The sequence below is a fragment of the Falco biarmicus genome, chromosome 9, assembly GCF_023638135.1.
Source record: "Falco biarmicus isolate bFalBia1 chromosome 9, bFalBia1.pri, whole genome shotgun sequence".
NCBI classification, from domain to species: domain Eukaryota; kingdom Metazoa; phylum Chordata; class Aves; order Falconiformes; family Falconidae; genus Falco; species Falco biarmicus.
Window position 1 is genome coordinate 36,297,231 of NC_079296.1, and position 20,481 is coordinate 36,317,711.

The 20,481-nt window shown below is 45.9% G+C and overlaps 1 protein-coding gene across 2 annotated transcripts in view; it reads right to left on the reverse strand.

Annotated features, from left to right (window-relative positions):
* Nucleotides 1-13,711, reverse strand: part of MCU (mitochondrial calcium uniporter) — a 91,557-nt gene extending 77,846 nt beyond the window's left edge. Inside the window, exon 1 of one of the 2 annotated variants that reach the window (XM_056352107.1) lies at nt 13,517-13,711. In XM_056352107.1, the coding sequence (XP_056208082.1) occupies nt 13,517-13,639 (123 nt within the window). In that variant the 5' untranslated portion in view covers nt 13,640-13,711. The remainder of the gene's footprint in view (nt 1-13,516) is intronic. The other variant, XM_056352110.1, reaches the window with a different exon arrangement.
* Between the last annotated feature and the right edge of the window lie 6,770 nt (nt 13,712-20,481).

A 20,481-nucleotide genomic window follows, 5' to 3' on the forward strand; every position in this document is an offset into this window, starting at 1 on the left:
AAAAGTTAAGACTTTTTATGTTGGGTCACGTGCAAGTTTGTGCTCCTTCAGACTCTTTCAAAAGTGCAACTAATAGCGCCACAATAACCTGGTAGTCTTATTTTCACCGTAAGGATGATGGAAAAAAAACCCTGTTACTAGATAAAAGCCTTAACACAGGGAAAAAATAAAAGTGTTTGTCATTATGAGAACACTATTAAGCAAGGAGGAAAAAGCAACATTGCAGCAACAGCACTAGAGAAACCAAGTGATGAGTAAGAACACCATCTTTGTACCAAAGTTACCAGAATGTAATTCAGGAATAAGTCACTGAAGAGCTTTGAGGTGTCATCAAATTCCTGTACTTATAATAATAATGATAGATGGCAAAGTGGAATATGAACAGATGACAATAGTTCAACTGCACCCTATACTTCATCTACTATTTTTCCCCTATTTTCTGCCTGGAACTCTACTTCCCCTCTAGCTTGGAAAACAACTAGCTTCCCAGTGAGTCCGTAAGATGTATTTATATTGATCAGCAAGATATCAAGTTGACTTTCAGTATTGCTCAATTTGAACCTCATTAACTGATTTCAAAAAGATGAAGTTGTTATACTTACAATGTCATTTCAACATGTGCAATTTTTTTTCAGTTCTACAATAAGTTATGTAGATATTTTTCACAGTGAGAGCTGGAAGGTTTTCACATTCAAATCAAGATTTCTCTACAAGAAGTCGCACAGAATTCCAGGGTTTCTCTCATGTTTATGTACCAGCTCTTCATGCATCTCAGTCTACAGCAGAAGTTGAGGGACTCAGCAAAATACCATTGCAGTAGGAGAGAAGATACAGTAAAAGACAACAGAAAATGTAATTTCTATTTTGACTAGTGATATTTCTTCAGACAACAGACAAGCGAGAGGTAGATCTCTTCATTCATACAAGCTTCAGGCTAGAAAGCTTGCAGAGACTGCTAATGAGAATGGGAAAAGCCTCACATGACTCAGTGATTACCATGACTGACAATTAATATTAAGGTGCAAGCAATCCCAGCACAGATATAAAGCCAGAGCTGGAGAACTGCAGCTGTAAACACAGCTCATAAAATGCAAATTCTAATCACTTTAGATTAAACAAGTCTGACATGTATTACTTCCAGCACTGGTAAGCCAAGCCCACCACTAGCAGGTAAGTGTAACTGTCTTCAAATGAAGAGTTACAGAGAATGCTTTTTCAGAGGAAAATAGTGGCCAAAACTCATTTAGAAGTGTTTTAAACTACCCCATGGTTACAACTGAAGAAAAAAGGAAATTCAGTTCTCAAACTGAAGTAGCTAAACTAAAAAGAGAACTTTTTGAACAGATGTTTTTCATCTTTCTCCAAAGGTGGGTTGTTTCTGTGGCTATTCCTGCATGCCTTTCAGTTTTTCTCTGCATAGCAGCTCCTTCTCTTGTGCTCAATGTCTGCTTGTAATTGAGAACTAAAGTAGCCTAACCTAAGACCAAGATTCATTGGATATTAGTATTGTAAAAACCAAAAGCACCCTAAACTTGGAAAGTATGACAGCAAAAGGTTGAAAGCTTTTTTTTTCTCCTTTGTTTTCTTTAGAAAAGCTTGAAGGAGGCTGAGTAACAGAGCTAGAGCACATTAAAAAAATTACCAGAAAAGAGTGGGGTTTTTTTGGTGTGATCAATGGAAAGCAGTCAAGAGCTTACTTCACTGAATTGCCTTGGCTAAAAAGTAAGGATACACTTAACTACTGATACGCATCCCTCACAGAGCACAGATTTCCAGTCAGCTTACTCAAACACCCTTACTGTAGGGTCTCCATGTCCTCTAGGGTGTCTCACAGCACTAAGATAGTAATTCAGCTTTCGTCATGCGCCTGCAACCCATGTATTGCCACATTACGACTGTAAGAAAGCTTTTAAGTGTTTGCGAGTCAGAATCCTGTTTGAAGCATCATCAGCTCTAACCTGTGGCTAGAGAGATCACGTCCTGAAGGAGGCAAATCGAGCCCTGTAGTGCCATCAAACCCATACAATAACTAGTTCAGATACACAGTGAACATGAAGATATTCCTATGATTTGCTTGTCACACGGCAATGCGGAATCCATCTGGTGTAGAAATCCACACACCTTAAGTAAATACTGCCTTGAAAAGTACCCTGGTACTCTGACACTGTAATTCCAAGAACAAACAGCCCTCTATAGTGCATTCTCTTATATAAAATGTCAGGCTAATCATAGCAATTCAGGTTTATGAGTGTTGCCATAACTCCTAAATGGAAGTAAAAATGTGGATAAAAGCATTTAGGATGACTCAGTTACACACCTACCTCTCTTCAAAGGACAAACTAAGAAATTAATTATGTCTGACCACAATGACAAGGAGAAAATAGTGCTTGTCTTAAATCCTGAAAGCAACACTGTTCTGTGTTCGGTGTTCTTGTCTCTTTCTCTCCTTTTCACTGATACTTGAATAATTGAGGGGACACACTGCTCCTAACCTTGAGAAACAAAACTCTATCAAACCAAAGTCTGATCATTTTTCATCCCAAGACAAAAAAAGCCCAAATCTCTTGTCTGAGCCACCAAGAACAGTTTTTACTTCCATGCTTGCCCAAGAAGTAGGTCATGAAAACAGCAGCTCCACAAAACTCACTGCCCTAGATCCAAAGTCCTGGGTGCTCCACTCAAACTGGAGCTGTGCGTTACCATCATGCTTGGGAGAGGAGAGAGAAGGATGCCCTGCAACAGACATAATAGGCGTATCATTGACTGCAAAAGAAAAAAGTAAAAAAAATATGATGCTATAATTACAAGCAGACATTGAGCACAAGAGAAGGATCTGCTATGTAGAGTAAAACTGAATGGCATGCAGGAATAGTCAACAGAAACAACCCACCTTTGGAGAAAGATAAAAAACAACATCTGTTCAAAATGCTATTTACAAAACAATTCATTTCACAAGTGCCTGTGTGGTATTAATGCTTTTCTCAAAATCCTTACTTTCAGCATCCTTGCCAACTCAAAAGAAAATATCTGCATAGTCTCATATCCTGTCCTACTCAATCTAGCTAAATAATGAAGAGGAGTACTTTGTGAAACTGTTTAAAATTACTCTCTTGAACACTAAATGCCAAAAGGAAGTATGGAAATGGTCACTCCTACACACAAGAGTGATGAGCCGATTCAAAATTGTGATTTATTTTTAATGAGTACGTGTGCAAATCTGAGTCATGTTCTTTATCTTTGGACAAAATTATTCTTAGGGTAAAATTAATCGTGGAGACCATCACTCTATTCAACTTTGCGGTCAGAGAAATCCCTGTCTTTTTGGCTTCAAACCAAAGCTCTGTTTTGGACTATCAGCTTCTTGTTACTTAGTGCTCAGACTCCCATCACCCGGCCAAACAACTAGGAATCCATGTTTCAACACATGTAACTGTTTCTCCCTTCACTTTTCCAGGTGTCAAAAACAACAACATGCCCTCTGCCTCCTCAGTCCTTCTGCATGATGCACAGCACTGACCGTAGCCTGAATAAAAGCCAAACAGCACTTGCTCGTCAAGTTTTCCAGGCAGTTCATACAGCACAAGAGCAGCTTATCTGGAACTTGCAACAGGAAAGAAAAAATCTTCAATATACTCCTTCAATTCAGAGGAGAGTATTTGGAGCTTGTTACATTGCTAGCAATATAGGTTGCTCATAATACAACTCTTCTTTCTTCAGATAGAGATTAGATTTGGCCATCTTGAAACCCTTACACCCAAGTCCAAGTGAGGAATCATACTCTCCTCTTGAATGTAATAATATCCTCAAACTCAGAGGAAACCATACCGCGCTGTACTGATATAATTATAAAATCTACTAAATATTTAGGCAATGGAATTTCTGTTATCACTACCTTAGAAACAAGTCCCTTGATAACAGGAATAGCCTTGCAGCAAGCAGCAGACTCCCTTGGGAGCTCTTTATGCAGCAAATGCTGTTGCGCATCACAAACATGCCACGCTCTATCATCCGACTGAACATTCGACTCCCCCTTTTGCCTCTGCAGGAAGCCAAGAGGATTTCCCAAGTCACATGATAAATTAGAGCACTTTCACTCCAAAAAAGGAATCACATTTTCTTCCCCTGGGAAATCTCTGCACTTTTTCACCTCACTGTTATTTCAGTGAGAAATTACTTTCTCTGCCAGCCTTCTCTCCCATCTCTCTCCACACAAGATTGTCTGCAATGTTTCGGACAGGTTCCCAATTAATCTAAATTACTTTTAAAAGGTTGCTACTGCATTGCATTTTGACTGCGGGTTTTGTTTAGAAGCAGAAAACATGAATAGGACATGGTGTATCAAATTGTTCCCAGTGGCAAGCATTATGTATGTAATGGCAATGTAGTAATTGTACAGAAAAAGTTCCATATAAAAATTATCATCCAGATCCCAGCTACTGCTTTCTAACACGCAACTTGAAAAATTCCTGTATTACTCTTGTGCTATTTTGGACAGCCCATTTTCTCTTAAGATCTTCATTTGTCAGAGGACCATTTGAAATTGTTGCCTTCGGAGTTACTTTGCCAGGCAGAAAACTCACTATCACTTAAGTCCAAACATCTTCAGAAAAATGACAAGAGTAAATTATGAGGATGTATTTTTAAAGAAATTGTTTAAGTGGAGAGAATAACTATTTCCTTTCACAACAGTCTGTCACAACTAATTTCTTTCACTTAGAGACAGAGCCCGCTGTTCTGATGATATTTCACAACGTGCATTCTGGCTGATAAACATCCATTTGCTATTCATTCTACAGATTTCAGCTGCAAATCAAAGAGAACGCAGCATCATTAGAAGTCATTTTTTGCAGAAGAAAACGAGGGCTCAAGACAAATATCACCATGCCTTAACAAGGGGGTCTACAGTACGTAAGTGACAGGTATGCGCACCGATGAAGGAAACCACACAGAGAACAGCAGCTGACAAGGAGTAAACAGTCACAGTTCAGCAGGTATCGCCAATTCACATTTCAGCTGACAGCGAGCAAGCCCGTATGTCAAGGGAGTACCTCCTGCTCATCGGAACCTATACCTTTTACAAATCATGGACAAACCCATGAATTTACAAGGTCCATATGTCAGGTTCTAACTGAACGGTTCTTAAAGTTGCTCTTCTAGCCATTTCCAAAACATACAAGTCTCAGATGTACAAACAAGCCACCTCCATTACTACATTTAGGGAACACATTTTTCCTTAGCAGCTCTAGTAATAATTGACATGAGCTTATCCAAATAAACTCAGTATGCAGCTTAAGAAAGCACAACATTCTTTGTAACAAAATAAAACAAGGAAAGCTTTGCCTAGCTCGGTGCTTTTCAGGTAACACGATGACGCAGAACAGGAAAAACATGGACTAACTTCAGACTTTTCCAGCAACTGACCTAGACAAACAGATATTAGTTAGAAACTCCCCTGACAATCTAGAAGGAAAGGATGCTGTTTGCCAGCCACCAACCCTACAGTCACTTCATTCACGAACTGCTTGGTGAGCTTCCCCACCTGAAATCGCATGCAGATTGATCCAAGAAATCCAGTTATTTTGCATTCCTCTTTCCATCTGACAGTGTGCTCAGGTGTCCCCAGCTCCTGCACACATACAGAGGAACAGATGCTGCTCTGAGGTACATTGCAAAGCCAAGGCTTACCACTTTCATCTGGCAACCATTCTTCCTCACCCCGTTTCTACAACCTCACACCACTTTGAGTCTACATAAGCTTTGGATAACAGAATGAGCAGCAAGCTACATGCATGTCTTGGGACCTGTGTGACGGAAGCAATCAAAATTGTTACCATAGCATTATTCCAAAACCCTCTCAAAACAGCAATACATTCCACAAGGCTTTTCTTAAACCCTATAAAACTTCTTAGGCTATGACCTCAGAGTGAATTATTTTATTCCCAGCAGGCTGCAGGACAGAACACAAAACTGACAATCACCCAGAGGGTTTATTTATGGTGGTCATTCCCCAGTAGATGCTTCCTGTTATACAACAAAGTGAAATTCAGGTTTTAATTACTCCAATACATAGTTTCAGAGACTTGAGTTTTCCTCGTTGCATGGCAGCCTTCTCCTCCTGGGGAAGCCAACAAAAGCAAAGAGCTGAAATAAGCTTGTTCACTGTGTTCCCCCCCCCCCCCCCCCCAGTTATGCAAGTTGTTCTACATTTCCTAATTCCTTAAGAGCTGCCAAGAATGCAGAAAAAGATAGAAGACATGCTTAGTGTTTTACATGAGACGTAAGCGATACCCTATAGGCTTGCCCTACTAGAAAACAGTGCCACATCACATTAAAGTGATGCATATTTTCATCTTCATTAAAATGACATCTCATTTTGATGACCAATTAAGATCTTAATAACAGGAAGAAAACCCTTTGCCAAAAGTTTAATAGAAAAGGGACAAGTCATTTTCTTTTCATCATTAAATACTGAATGACAGAACAGCCCTTAAAGCCAGATTGCTCTAGTTTGCCCTCAAAAAGCAAGTACTGAAATACGATGAAAACCACATCAGCAATATCACAGGTGGTCTCTCACCCAGAGAGCACTCCAGAGATAAGCATTCCTCCATGGCGAGTAGAGAGCACAGTTTCATCTAGCAAAATTTGTCAAGGACAGCTCCTCATCCCACGTGGGGCTACCAGAGGCCATGGGAGCAGAAAGCAGCAGTTGGGATCTCAGCAAGAGTGACCACCAGCTGACACTGCAATAAATAAGGAATATTAAAAAAAAACAAAACAAAAACAAACCAAAAAACACAGACCCAAACCCAACAAAAATAAAGCTACCCAAAATCAAAACCCAACCACTTCTACATTTCCATGGACCTACAAATAGGATAATAATACAAATTACAGATTTGTGTCATCTCAATGCTATTTTACAGAATTACAAAAAAGTGACTCATAGCACAAATCTGAAATGAAATCATAAAAGTTACATTTTAACCTCAAAACCAGATGGGACCTAATCTCAAAGAAAGTTTAATCTTTAAGATTAGTGTAAAAACAGCTTTACAAAATGAAAAACAATAAAAAAGATATTGCTCTTTTTCTTCTCTTTTTCAGGCTTGACTCTAGTAAGGAGAGCTATACCTATTCTGTGCGAATGCAGCTGAGAAATATTCCCCATATGCAAAAAGCTGTCCTGAAATTTTTATATTAATGACTGGATCAACCTTACCGTGACTGTAATTTCCTTTCCTATCACAGACCCTACATAAAAAGTCTTGATTATTCCCACAGGCTGAGTTATAAATAAAAAAATAGTATCATCAAATAGCTGTAAAAAAAAAAAACCACAAACCCAACATCTGAAGCTTCTTTCCTATTCACTGGATGAATGGGCACAGCAAAAGCTATGAAATACCTTTTTTTTTTTTTTTAGATTCAGCCTCCCTTCAAAAACCTATTTTGCTCTGTAAGAATTAAAACCACCAAAAGAATGTTTTAACTACTTTCACACATCAAAAAAATACTTGCTGGTCATCTCCCTCTTAAGTTTTTGTTCATGCAAAAAAATCCCAACACAATCTAACAAAGAAAGCTAAAAAGCACAAAATTTTCAACTTACTACTGGTACTCCATTGCTCTATAATTAGCTTAGGGCAGATTCCTTCCTCTCATTTGAGGTAAAAGCATGGAAAAAGTTTTCTTTCCTCCTGAACCTTTCAAAATACTATTGAGCCATAGCGCTCCTTGTGGCAGTAAATCCGGCATGAGGCAGCAGACCGACCTTTGCCTCGCATTTTAATCAATTTAGCCAGTACTAGAGTGGGCAAGTGGCAATGACAGCTACAAGAAATTGTTATGTTTTCACCACCCTCTGCCAGGGCAAGGCAAGTGAGGAGTCAGCAGGACAGCAAGTGCACATGCGTAGGAAGGAGACAAGGGAAGGAACAGGAGAAAAAGGTAGATTTGGTGGAGAGACCCATCTTTACGGTCTTTAACTCTTCCTAGAGCTCCCTCAACATTATAAATGTTCTGCTGGATTGGTATTTACTTATATTGCAGTTCAAGCCATATCCTGTTTTACTTCCAGAATGACACCAGATGGATCTCTTCCTCGTTTGCAGCATGCATGTCACTGTTCCTATGGGTGTCGCAGCATGGGAAACATTGGAGGTCAGGGCAGGCAACAAGTACAACCAAAGATCTGGCAAGAATAATTGTTTTATGCCCCTTCAAACCACTGGACAGCCACCAGTTCTTCAGCTTTTTAATCATTCATTTGAAAATTACCGTCAGCAGTATGCAAAGTCAGGAAAACAAAAGTTCAGTTAATTAAAGCAGTACACCAGTTCCCATCCTCAGCAAAAATAGACACCACAGCGAAATATTCTTCCAAGTTTCACCATCCTTGCAGCCAGTCACTGCTGCTACATGAGTTTTGTGAGCCTCAAGCTCTGCCAGATAAATAAATTTGTTTCAACAGGTGGACAACTGTAGGGCAATCAACTGTTGCTTGTAACAGCAAGGTCTTTGGGTGGTTACTGGGAGCCCCACCACAGAAATTACTACACAGCTGAGCAGCAGCTTCTCTGGAACCTGATGCTGCAAGTTTCAGCCATAGCATAGGAAAGAAACCACCAAATACATGCACCATGTCCACTGCATCCTCCTCCCATGGTTTCTCACACCCCAGGACACCTTTCCTTGGTACAGAATCCTCACATCTTTGTGGGATATGCTCTCTACTGCATCCTTAATACAGCGTTACCTGCACCAAAACCCTACCTGGCTTGGAGGGCCGATTGACACAGGTAGCCCTGATCCTCCTCTGGAACAGAGACAAAAACCTGTGACCTGTCTGATAACTACTTGAAATTTGGCTGCAGCTCAGTTAGGTTCAGATCTTCCTTCTCAGGTTTAGAAGGCGGCACTTGGAGTCTTTATTCCTGACCTACCCAGAGTTGCCAAGATTAACTACTATAGGAACACCACATACAGCTGAGCTCTTGATTTTCTACAGGTATTTTTTCCACATTTGAACCAGTTGATTACATTCCAATCCAGCAGAACTCAAGCACTGGCTACATGCACTAAGAAACACAGTAACCAGAGACTAATCCCTGTAAGAAGAAAGCCATGAAGATTAGGTATTCAAAATGCAGAAGTAGAACATTTTATTTAAGTCCTTGCCTACCACCACATATTTGAAAAACATTTATAGATTACTTCTTTGTGAACCTTTTTCATAAAGGACTGCTTCCCAGCCCCACTGCATCTCAGCAGCGCGGAGCTCTTGTCTTCAGCAGCTTACCCTGAACACCCACACTACCTGGAACAAGTAAGAGTCAAAGAAGGACCTTCTTTGCGGGGACCTTTCCTCTGAGGAACATCCACTTGAATACTCTCTCCACACACCTCTGAGGGCAAGCTGTCTAACAGGGAAATAGCAGCAATTTTTGCATTAAACTCTAGAAATTACTGCAGGACAAAGGCCTTAATAGGCAGTATCGCAATTCATGGGTGCTACGCTTCTCACCGGTTGATAACCTAGCAAACACCGCTAGATTGAGAAGTGCTACCTAATCACCCACCAAGTGCTCCATCCCCATCTCAATCCTGTGGCTTAAAAGTCAGTGCATAGGCTTGTACATTCATACCCCGACCACACACCTTGTAACAGTCCCTGCCGACCAGCACCAGCTGGGCTTGTCTCCACCACCCTCCCTGCTTCTCCATCCTTTGCAACTTCTTGGATGTAGCTGGTGTATATAAAAAAGAAACCACACACAGTACTTTCATTCCACCCCATCTTGCTTGCTGATACTGACTTCTGCTGTTTCTGGTCTTCCCACCAGAAGTTACCTGGGCTTGATTAACCAAACTGCCTTCTCTCATCTCCCATCTTCACACACAACCTTCCAGCAGCACATCAGATGTCCACAGTTCCCTCCCAACAAGCAAGTGCATACAGCATCAGTTTAAAACAAACATCAATACTATTGATGTTTCGCTCTACAAACTATTCAGCCGTACTCATCTCCAAAGCTGTAGCCATCCACTTGTTCCCCTTGACAGTACAAACCCCCTGTCTGCTTCAGCAGCGTCTCCACTGCAAACATGCTTGCTAACTCTTCTTCCTCTCCTCCTCTACAAGGCTTCTTCCACTCTCAGGTATGTGTAACAGACTGGGAAAATAGAAATAGATCCAACTTCTGGTACCTCTGTTGTAAGTCCATTTATTCAGCCCTGTCATGTACTTCCAACACTATGGACGCTCCAGCCCCACTTTTGCCAATCAGTTCTCTCCTTACCCCGCCCAGTAATCCTGCAAGGCACATTATCACTTGAAATTCACAAATATCAGTAAACGCTTCCTCCTGCCTGCTTCTTCCTATTTCAAGATCAATAAGCAAATTTCTCATTCAAATTTTCTGCATCCTCTTCCCAGGGTCTCTCACATCCTGTGATACTGTTCAGATAGGACAGAACATGAAGACTTGCGGTATCCTCCATAAACCCCTATCTACATGCTGAGCCCGCTGATCTTTCCCAACTCTCTCAGCATTCAAAACTCTTAAGCTGTGAATTCTTCATTCAAGCCCTACAGCTCCCAATATTACTGTATTCCCATCCGACCCTTCATAAACCAAGTGTCTATTTACTCAAGAGTTTAGACCTCCTTGCCCTCTACTGTTCAATGTTATCGTAGCCTCATTCTTTGCACTTTACCCATCTGGAGGGTTTTTTTTTTTTGTTTTGGGTTGGTTTTGGTGTTGTTGTTTTTTTAAAGTACTGTTGTCTCACAGTAGTCCAGTCAATTGGTCCAGGCTCTTGCCAGCATATTTTATATGCCTTTTGAAAGAACTCATCCGTAAGACCGTTTAGCATTTCCCCCCTTTTTCAAGCAAGCCCATTTAATTTATCACCTCTGCAAGAAATCAGCCATCTTGAGAAGCAACCAAGTAGAATTTATGCTACTAAAAATAATACTGCACAGACATACCTAATATAATCACTCTATTACAAAGTCTTCCTACCTATTTTTAATATAACCTATAAACTCAAGAAGCTTACGCTGTCCAGTCCCATCACAGAGCACGATCAATTCTTCATCAGCCGTAACAGATTCATGTGTGTCCAACCTGTCCCAACCACCTTCAAGACTGAAGACTGAACAGCTTTCCCAGGAAACAGTTCAGGATTTCACTACTCTTACTGTCAGTAAAAAGATTCCCAGCACCTAACCAAATCCATCTTCTCACACTGTAAGCCCATTACTTCTTCTCCTACCCAGAACAGATTTTCTGTTTTTCTGCTTCCACATCACAGCAACCTCCTTTCAATTTTCTCTTTATTACGAAGAGCTCTGGTTCCTGTTATTTCTCTTTGGTGATCATTTATTCCAGGATTCAGCAGCACTCAGGTCTCTACTCTCTCCCAGTGGTCCACCTAGTTTCTCAAATGCAGCATGACGGAAAGGATAAATCATCTTTTCTGTGAGGAGATAAATAGGCACATTACAGATACTGTCAAGAGGAACAGTTAAGATACTGGGTCCTGACCTGCTCTCAGCAGCTTTCGCTTGATCGCTAGGTTCACTGGGATACTTCACCATTCAATACCTACTGAACTGACTTGTGTACAACCTCCCTATTGAAAATAAGGAAACCCCCAAAATCAATCACTGCAATACCACAAACAGCCAACAGCCAAGCAACCAAAAATCAAACTGCATAACCCAAGCGGCACCAAAGCCAGAAGAGCCTTCTAATAATCAGTTCACAGGACAAGCAGAATCCTTCTCCTTCCCCAAGTACCTGAAGGGGACCGCTTTGACAGTACAATTTTAGTGTGCTCCCGAGCATGCCCACCCTTCAGCTGGGGCCACAGCAGCAGCAAAATATCCCAGAAAAACAGAACAGATTCAGCACTGTTTTTAATGGTTGGTTTTGATCTTCTTGCACATATACTGCTACACTTAGCCCAGTTAGCGGCATCAAGCATGAATCTAAGTCTCTGTTAAATTAATTGCAAAGGTCAACTTCATTTTAGATAAATAATTTATTATTTTCTGGGTCAGACTGCTAAAAGGGACAACTTAAATGACAATTATGAAAGCTGAAAAGGCTGTTCCACACCTGACCTGAACCCAGAGTACTGGTGACCTCACTTGTCAGGTCGGTATTTACAAAGTCTGAAATCAATACTGCAGAAGTCACACTTCACACATGTGAACGACTGCACTGCAAATATGGGACTGATGCAATTGAGACACTCGATACCGACAGAATCTCCGCCATCCCATTGCTGTGAGAACATACCAACACCGGTAGAGTACCGGCACCCCGAAGGTACAAGGCACAAACACTTCGCTGCTCTTTACACAGTACCCTAGGGACACTGCATTGTATCCGCTGTTCCAGTGGAGCTCAGAGCCCTGCTCCATCACCCACTTAATACATGATTTTGGTGGCTTTACGTAGTTTCATGATTAGTTTCTCCAGCAAAACAAGCGAGCGACAGGTGCACACCTCCAACGGCAGCTTTTTTTTATAGGCAGCAATAAAACAGATTGTGGCAAAAAGCTAGAAGTATATCCCACGGTTACATACTGTTCCCTTAATTTAAAAAGAAAAAAGCCTCCCGGTATTTTTAGCAAATCTTTCGAGCTCCAAGACGCAACCTGCTGCCTTTACATTTTTTTCCGCCCTAAGGCACATAGTAAGCAACGCATGTGCTGCCAGTCTCCTCTTTCCTGGCAAAGCCATGAAGCACGCTGCTCCTGTAGGGGAAGCAAACAATAACCGGCTGTTTGTGGCCCCTCTCCCAGGGGCTGCACCAACCCGGCTGACACCCGCTGGGGGGGAACTCGGGGAGACCCCCTGGTGCCCCTCCCCTGGCTGACCTTGAGCAGGGGCGGCAAAAAAGAGAGGAAAATGTTTGATAACAAAAATAAAGAAAAAGCGAAGATCCGCTGGCCACCGGCGCTCGCCTCCTCCAGCCCGCGCCCCCGGGCGCTGCTGCCCCGCCACCGCCCGCCCCGCCGGGGGCTGCCGGACCCCCGCCCCCCCGGCTCGCGGCGGCCCCGCGCGCCACCTGGCGGCCGCGCCCCGCCGGGACCCGACCCCCACCCCGCGAGCCCGTGCCCGGTAAATGGCTGCGCCGGGCCGCTCCCGCGCCCTCCGGGACGAGCGAGGTAAGAGCCAGCGCGGCGCAAGGCGGGGGCGGGGGGCGCTTGCTCGCGGGGCGGAGCGGCGGCGGGAGGGTCGGGGGGCTGCCCGCTGCCGGAGCGGGGCCGGGGGCTCGGCTGCCGCCGCCCGCCCCACTCAAGTTTCGCCCGGCGACGGCGCTAAGAATAACGCGCAGCTGCCGTGGCCGGGCCGGGGACCGCCGCCGCCGCCGCCTCCCGGAGAACAGGGGGGGGGGGGAGGCGGAACAGGGGGCCCCCCCGCCGCCCGCGGCTTGCCGGCACCGCGCCCGCCTCAGCCGGCCACCGCCTGAAGGGCACGGCTCCCGTCTCACTCACCGTCCGGTGTCGCTGCTGCTGTTGGCGGCGCCGCCCCAGCGCCGGGAAGCAACCGGCCGCCGTCAGCGCAGCGGGGCGGCGGCAGAGGAGGAGCGGCAGCGATCTGCCCGCCGTGGCCGCCATCGCGCCGCTGGAGCCGCCTCACGCTGCGGCGGCGACGGCGGCGGCGGTTGCTGCTGCCGCCCGGGCGGGGATGAGGGAGGGGAAGCTGCGGGGCGGGGCCGGCCGGCGCCGGCGGCCAATCGGAGCGACCCTTTCGCTGGCCTGGGGCTCGTCAAGCCAAGCCGGGGCCGCCAATCAGCGCCACGCGGATGCCCTGCCCGGAGAGGCGATTGGTCCCTGCCTTCCCTCCCGTGCTGGCGGTGGGCGGGGCCCCGCCAGGGCTGGAGGGCAGGGAAACTCTTGGGCAGAGGCGCCGCGGGGCCGGGGAAGGGGCGGGGTCACTCCGGGGGCGGGGCCAGGGCTGGGGCGGGGCTGGGAGCGGCAAGGGAGGGGAGGGGGGCGCGGGGGGAACTGGGTGCAACAGGGGAGGGGGTACAGAAAGGTGGGATGCACCGGGCAAGGGGTGCGGGGGTGAGGTGGTGTGCAGCAGGGAAGGCCGCAAAGGCACCACCATGGCCCTGGGGAGGCACCGTGGGAAAGGCATAGGGATTTGGGTGCCAGGTCAACCCGGCATATTCCCCCCCACCCCCCCATCCCACCCCCCGGCAGTTTTGATAAATGGTATAAAAGTGGGTGATCAAAATACATATAGATCTCTATTGCAGAAAGAGAGATGTACATGCACATGTGTTGGGCCAGGCCACCATCACACACCTTACTTATTTAGCCCAGATGCTGCATGTGCTTAATTGTTTCTTGAAAGGTGATTTACTTGGATTATTTTTCTTAGAAAGTACTTTTCCATCTGGGAGGTGTTACAACCTTGCCAGTGGCTCCTTTTTAATTCCTCAGAAGGAATAGTCCGGAAGGGAAACGAGTCTGTTGCTTTGGGTACTGAAAGTGACCCCAGAATTGCTCATTAGAAAATGGAGTTATAATAAACATTAATGCACAAGCAGTTCCAATGTGCAGTGATACCATTATGGCTGGGACTGAAACTAAGTGCCTTGGCTTAAAAGCAGCTGGTATCCTGTATTATTATTATTTTTGAAGTCAAGGAGCCAGGGTCATCACTGCATGGAGCGATTGGGATGCACCTTCTCCTGGGAAGTGAGAGGAAGAGGACGCTCGGGAATGGAGAATCACTGGAAAATAATGGGGGAGAAAACTGTGACAAGGCCGAAGATTGCCACAGGAACACGTGGGCTGAGAGACTCCAGCTATTATTTACCACCCTTCGTTTGCCACAAAGACCTTCTAAAAATACAGAGGGAAGCATGACCAGGTGATGGGGTGAACCGGATGCCCTTCAGCTATCACCTACATCGTCACAACACACCAGTACCGTCCTGCTGCCATCGCCCCCTCCCTCCACTGCTGCCTTCCCCAAGTCCTGCCTTCACATCCGCCCAGATGCTGAAGGGCTGTTTTCAGCTTTTCCCCAAGCGACATTGTTTTGGAGCCACACAGCTCGTTGCTGAGCAGTCCTCCACCTCAATCCTCATTTCTGACTGGGTTTTCCTGCAGAAACGGGTTTTCCCTTTCTTGTCTTTGTCAGCTGGGAACTCGTGGTTGAAGCCATCAAGTCTCGACTGTGTCCTGCTTGAAGGATTTACCTGCGATCTTTGCAGTGCAGCAAGTTTAGCACTTCAATAATTGTTTGCTCTTTCTTTCAAGATCAAGGAGACCTATTGCAGCAGCTGCTCTGAGCTCCACTGTTTGGATCAAATCAAACCTTTACTCAGCTCCTGTTCATTATATTTCCCTCTCCTTCCACACTGAAAATTGATGGCAGGAGGAAAAAGGCTTTAAAATAACAATTTTGTGCAGCACAACCCTCTCCAATGACCCCAGGAGTATTTGCACCAGAAGATGCTCCCACACACATCTTGACAAAAGAGCTGGCTTGTGGACCACAGACGGGTGTCCCTCTCTGGGGGCTTCAGCCTCTCCCCAGTATGGTTTGCAGCATCCCCACACAATGGGATTAAAAGCCTCAAAATGGCAAAACCGGGGTTAATGCAGCCTGTAGGAGCTGGAAAAGAGAGATTAGAAAGGCAGGAAAGGGGAAGGAAGGAAGTTCCCAGGATGGAGAAGGTCCTGGGGAGGGCAGAGGATGCAGCCCCAGCAGTGCTTTGGGGCAGAGCTACATCTTTATGCCATAAACTACCCAACCCAATTTTTTTTTTTTGCCTGGGTGAGCAGAGATGTGTTTAGCATGAGCCCAAGCTGCCCTCCAGGCTCTGTGCCAGCAGCTCCAGGGGAGGGCAAGGATAGGTATGTCCAGCAGACCATGGGGTTCAGACCTGCTTCAACTCCTCTTTCCTACTACCTACCTCCAGCCACTCATATTATATATTTAGATTTTTATTTCTGTTTAAAGAGGACTTGGAAAGCTGGAAGTGTTCACCTGAAGTCATATTTTAGGCAGAGTTTAAATGTTTCCAGGGAGTATTTGATAGAGGTGGGGCAAGACAGGCTGTGAGCAAAGGCTTAGGGCAGAAGAAAGGCCAATAATCCATTAGCAAACCTGTGCTGAACATATGGGCGCTCATTACAATGCACAGAAATAGGAATCAAACACGAGTCCCGAGATCAATACCCTATGCAATTAAACAAGTTGGTAGAGAATGGCTTCCCAAGAGCACAAGGGGGTGAATGGGATTAGGATGTCGGCACCAGAATGAAACCCCATCTTTTTAGGCCAGACATCTCCTGGTACTGTGTTAGAAGCATCTTCCACTCTTGGAAAACCTAAATAAAATGATGTATTTAAGGAGGCTTTCTGCTGGTGCTTATAATTACAGCCAGCTGAATATTGGAAAGCTGCTCCTGAGAAGAATTGATGGGGAAAAGCATGCCAGCATTCACAATTAATATTATTGCCATGGGAAGACTGAAGTGGAAAGCTGAAGCCTCAAACCCCCCATCAACCATCCTGACACTGCTGACAGAGGCATTATAAAATCCTGCAAATAAAACACTGATTTAAGAGAAAGTGAGCGTACAATGAGCCATAGGCAAACCCAAGACTTTGGCTCAGACCTGAGTGAGCCCCAGAGTGCTCAGATTAAATAAACTGGCTAGGAACAAAAAAACCCTTCAAATGGTCTCTTGGTCCATGGGCTCATCAACTTTTTCATGCTATTTAAATTTAGGATTTATTTTATTCCTGTAGATGTCCAGGGCTGTGACGCTCGCAAAATCATGCACGTGGGAGTCTATGCATGTCCAAAATCCTGCAGGTGCATCAGGTGTGGGTGGATGCAGAAATTCAGGAGGATACTAAGTCCAAGTGCATCTCCTCTCCTTTTATTTAGAAGAAACGTTGGTGCTTTCAAACTAATGCAAATAACACAGCACAGCCCTGAGATAGGGGGCCAGAGCCTACCTGTCAATGAAGGAATGGTGCTGGCAATTCTCTTTAAGCTGAGCACAACAACAGCTACTCATGCAGCTGCAAGATGTGATAGGGAAATCCCCCTGGGCTGAGCAGGATGGTGGCCCCTGTTCCATCACAGGACCTCGGCTGTAAACCCTGAATTACCCAAACACGCCAGCATTTACTCATTGCGGCGTGTTCTCCTCCCACCTCCTTTCAGGCTCTGGCATCTCTATCAGAGATGGCAAGAGCTCTGCGTGCTGCTGCACCCCAGCCCCGCAGCAACACCTCCAAGTCTTTGGCATCACCTTAATCCTTTTCAAAAATTTTGTCCTAGAAATCCCTGCAGCATTTTCACTGCAGGAGAGCAAAGGCAGAATTCAGCAGCCTCCCATGTTCCTGAAAAGCAATCACGATCTATTTATGCTTCCAGAAAATGTATTTTTTAATGGGGGGTTCATTAGGTTCATTAAAGCCTGAAGATAGCCAACCTAGGAGGCATCTGGAAGCAACTAAAATTAAAATACCTAAAATTAGCCTCCCCAGCAGTGAATCCTCCCTCTGATTTAGATGCCGACGTGCACATGACCCAGGCGTGCCTTTCTCATTTTCCCTTCCCGCTGCCATCCCATTCCTGAGCTGCCAGGCACAGCCACAGCAGCTGACGCACACACCCACGACCCCGGAGAAAATAGCATCCCTCCACCGGGTTTGCCGGGGTCCCTCCCTTGTTTCAAAAATTAGCCTCCACGTCTGCATTTTGGGACTGCCCCATCTCAGAGATGGCTACAAACCATGACATTCCCCCATTGCTGCAGGCACTGTTTGGGATGGGGACTCCTGGGCGTTGCTCTGTCCTGGGGGAGCAACACTTATTCCCCAAATTCCGGCTACTGATGACACCCAGCTACATTTGTTTTCAAAGTGTCTCATTTCCTTCCCAGCTCCTCTGCCATCCAAAAAAAAGCCCCTTTTGGGTGAGATGCTCAGGCACGGGCTTTCATGATATTTATATCTTGTTAGTGCATGAGATTAATTGTAATCAAAGTGCTGCTGGGCTGGCACGATGCCCTTGGTGTTGCTTTCCTCTCTGATAAATCCTGCATAGAGAGGTTTGTTGTGTTTTACATCTCTGGGCAGCACCCACCACTGTTAAAAGGTGGGTGCTACGGGAGGGATGCAATCCTTCCAGACCCCCATGTTGCTACAGGGTCTCCTTGAGCCTGGAAAGCCCTAGGGCTTGCGAAGGCATTTGACCTCCAGCGAGGTCCCTATCCAACATGTGTGGGGCAAAGCCCCTGGAAGGGTGAATAAAACCATGGCTGCCTTGCTGTCAGCTTCTTCTCAGAGGCGGGAGCATTTGCTGTTGCCCTCATTCTCCTAAGAAGGAGATGCCAAATTTCCTGGGGTGCTAAAGCACTCAAAATAAGAAATGAACGCATTTTCAATGACAGGGTTGAAACAGCAACATGGGTCTCCCAGAGATTTTCGATGTCTGCAGCAGCTGCTGCTCCACCATAGTGTCCCCTCTGCCCCCACACCACCTTCCAGCTCCACCACCAGCTCTGATTTGGGCACCAGGTTCAGGGAACGCAAGATGGGACACTTGCATCCAGGACCCAGAAGTCTTCATATTCTTTGGGAGAAAATCAAACCACTCGGGAGCATTTCCACATGGAAATATGCCACACAAGTAATTTTCCTTCCTTCCTCTTCTGTTTTCTTTTTCTCTCTTCTTCCCCTCTTCCGTCTTCCTCTTTTCCTCCCTTCTTCTCTCTTTCCTCCCTCTCTTTCTCTCTGCCTTTCTTCCTTTCTTTCTCTCTTCCTCCCTTTCTCTCTTTTTCTCCCTTTTCTCTCATTTCTGGGGACTTTTCTGCCCCCAGGTTCCATCTGCGTGCATTCAGCAGCAGGCAGCACCCTCCATTTGGGAGGAGCACTGCAGGCAGTATGAGGGTGGCAGCAGGGCACAGTTATCTCTTCCATCTTGATTAAGGAGAGATATTCCTACCTGCAGGCATTGCCCTGAGCCCTTCCCTGCCATCTCCAGTACAGGATAAGTTTGTTCTGGCGAGAGGTGTGAAGCTGGCAGCTCAGCAAAAATATTTCCCCTAGTGTGTTGTAAATATTGTGGTCCACAGGGAAAATAGACCCTCCCATGAAGATTTTGTTTGTAAGTTCAATAGCCCGGGGAGGAAAGCCATGCAGAAGTAGGAGGACACAGTTCACACTGCCCAGCCAGGCTTGCGGGCACAGCTCGGAGGGTGAGGGACAGTTCAGGCAGGCCATGATGTCTGCTCCACTGCTAATTCAGGCCATGCTGCCCTACAGCAGCATCAGCTCTGTGCCTCAGCTCTGGACCCAGCAACTGTTCTGGACCCTGCAGAATCACCTGCTCACAAGACGCATTTCTCATGAGATAACCCCTTCATTTTTTAAAGTGAATTATCATCGGAAATACATAGAAATGCTCAACCAGATACACTGGGGCAGGGGGGGACGGGACACAACAACAACGAGAGAAATCAGTTCAGTTCATGTACTAGCAAAGAACTTGCAGTTTAGATGATCATACCTGAAAAATGAAGTTTTCTGCGTTTCTGTGGTGATGGGAGAGCTCCCTTCTTCTCGTGCTGCATTTGCAGATGCCTCAGAGCATTTCCCCATGCTGAGAGCACCCCCTGGGCCTGCGCCAGGGATGGGCAGGGGGAACAGGCTGCCCCTCTGGCACCTGAAGCGCTTGCCCAGAGCGGGGGAGTTACCTATCACAGAAATAAAACTGGGGAGATCCAGTAGGGCATGGCAGAAATGGCCAAGGCCTTGCAGCCCACGCAGACCCTATAGGCAGCTGCATTAGGCATTTTACACTGGTGCCTTAAACCTACACATAGGTATCTCAGACCCTGCATATAGACCCCTCAAACCCTGTATATAGGCCCTTTCGGGCCCTGTTTATACAAGTTGCTCAGACTCTTTCTATACACACCTCTGAAACCCATTTCAGGACCTATATACGAGACCCTCAAACCCTACATACAAGTCCTCCAGGACCTATATGCTCCTCATACTATATGCACAAGCCTCTCAAGACCTATATATATATGTATATGGGCCCCTGAGATCCTATATACAGGCTTTTCAGAACTTACACATACAAGCCCCTGTAGGACCCTGCATCCAGGTCTTTCAGGCCCTACACACAAGCCCCCCCAGCCCTATACACAAGACCTATACAAACACCCCTCACAGAGTACACACAAGTATTTCAGGAGCCACACAATCCCCAAGCCCCTACACAGAGCGCTCTCAAGACCTGTATATAAGCCCCTGAGCCCTTACACACCGGCCCTCCCGGACATCTATAGACTCCCCTCACACCCCGGTTCCCGCCCTTCGGTCCTCACGCGTCCCCCGGGCGCCACAGAGGCCCCGCCCCTCTCGGCTGCCACCGCCCGCGGAAGCGCGGCCCTGGTGGGCGGGGCTG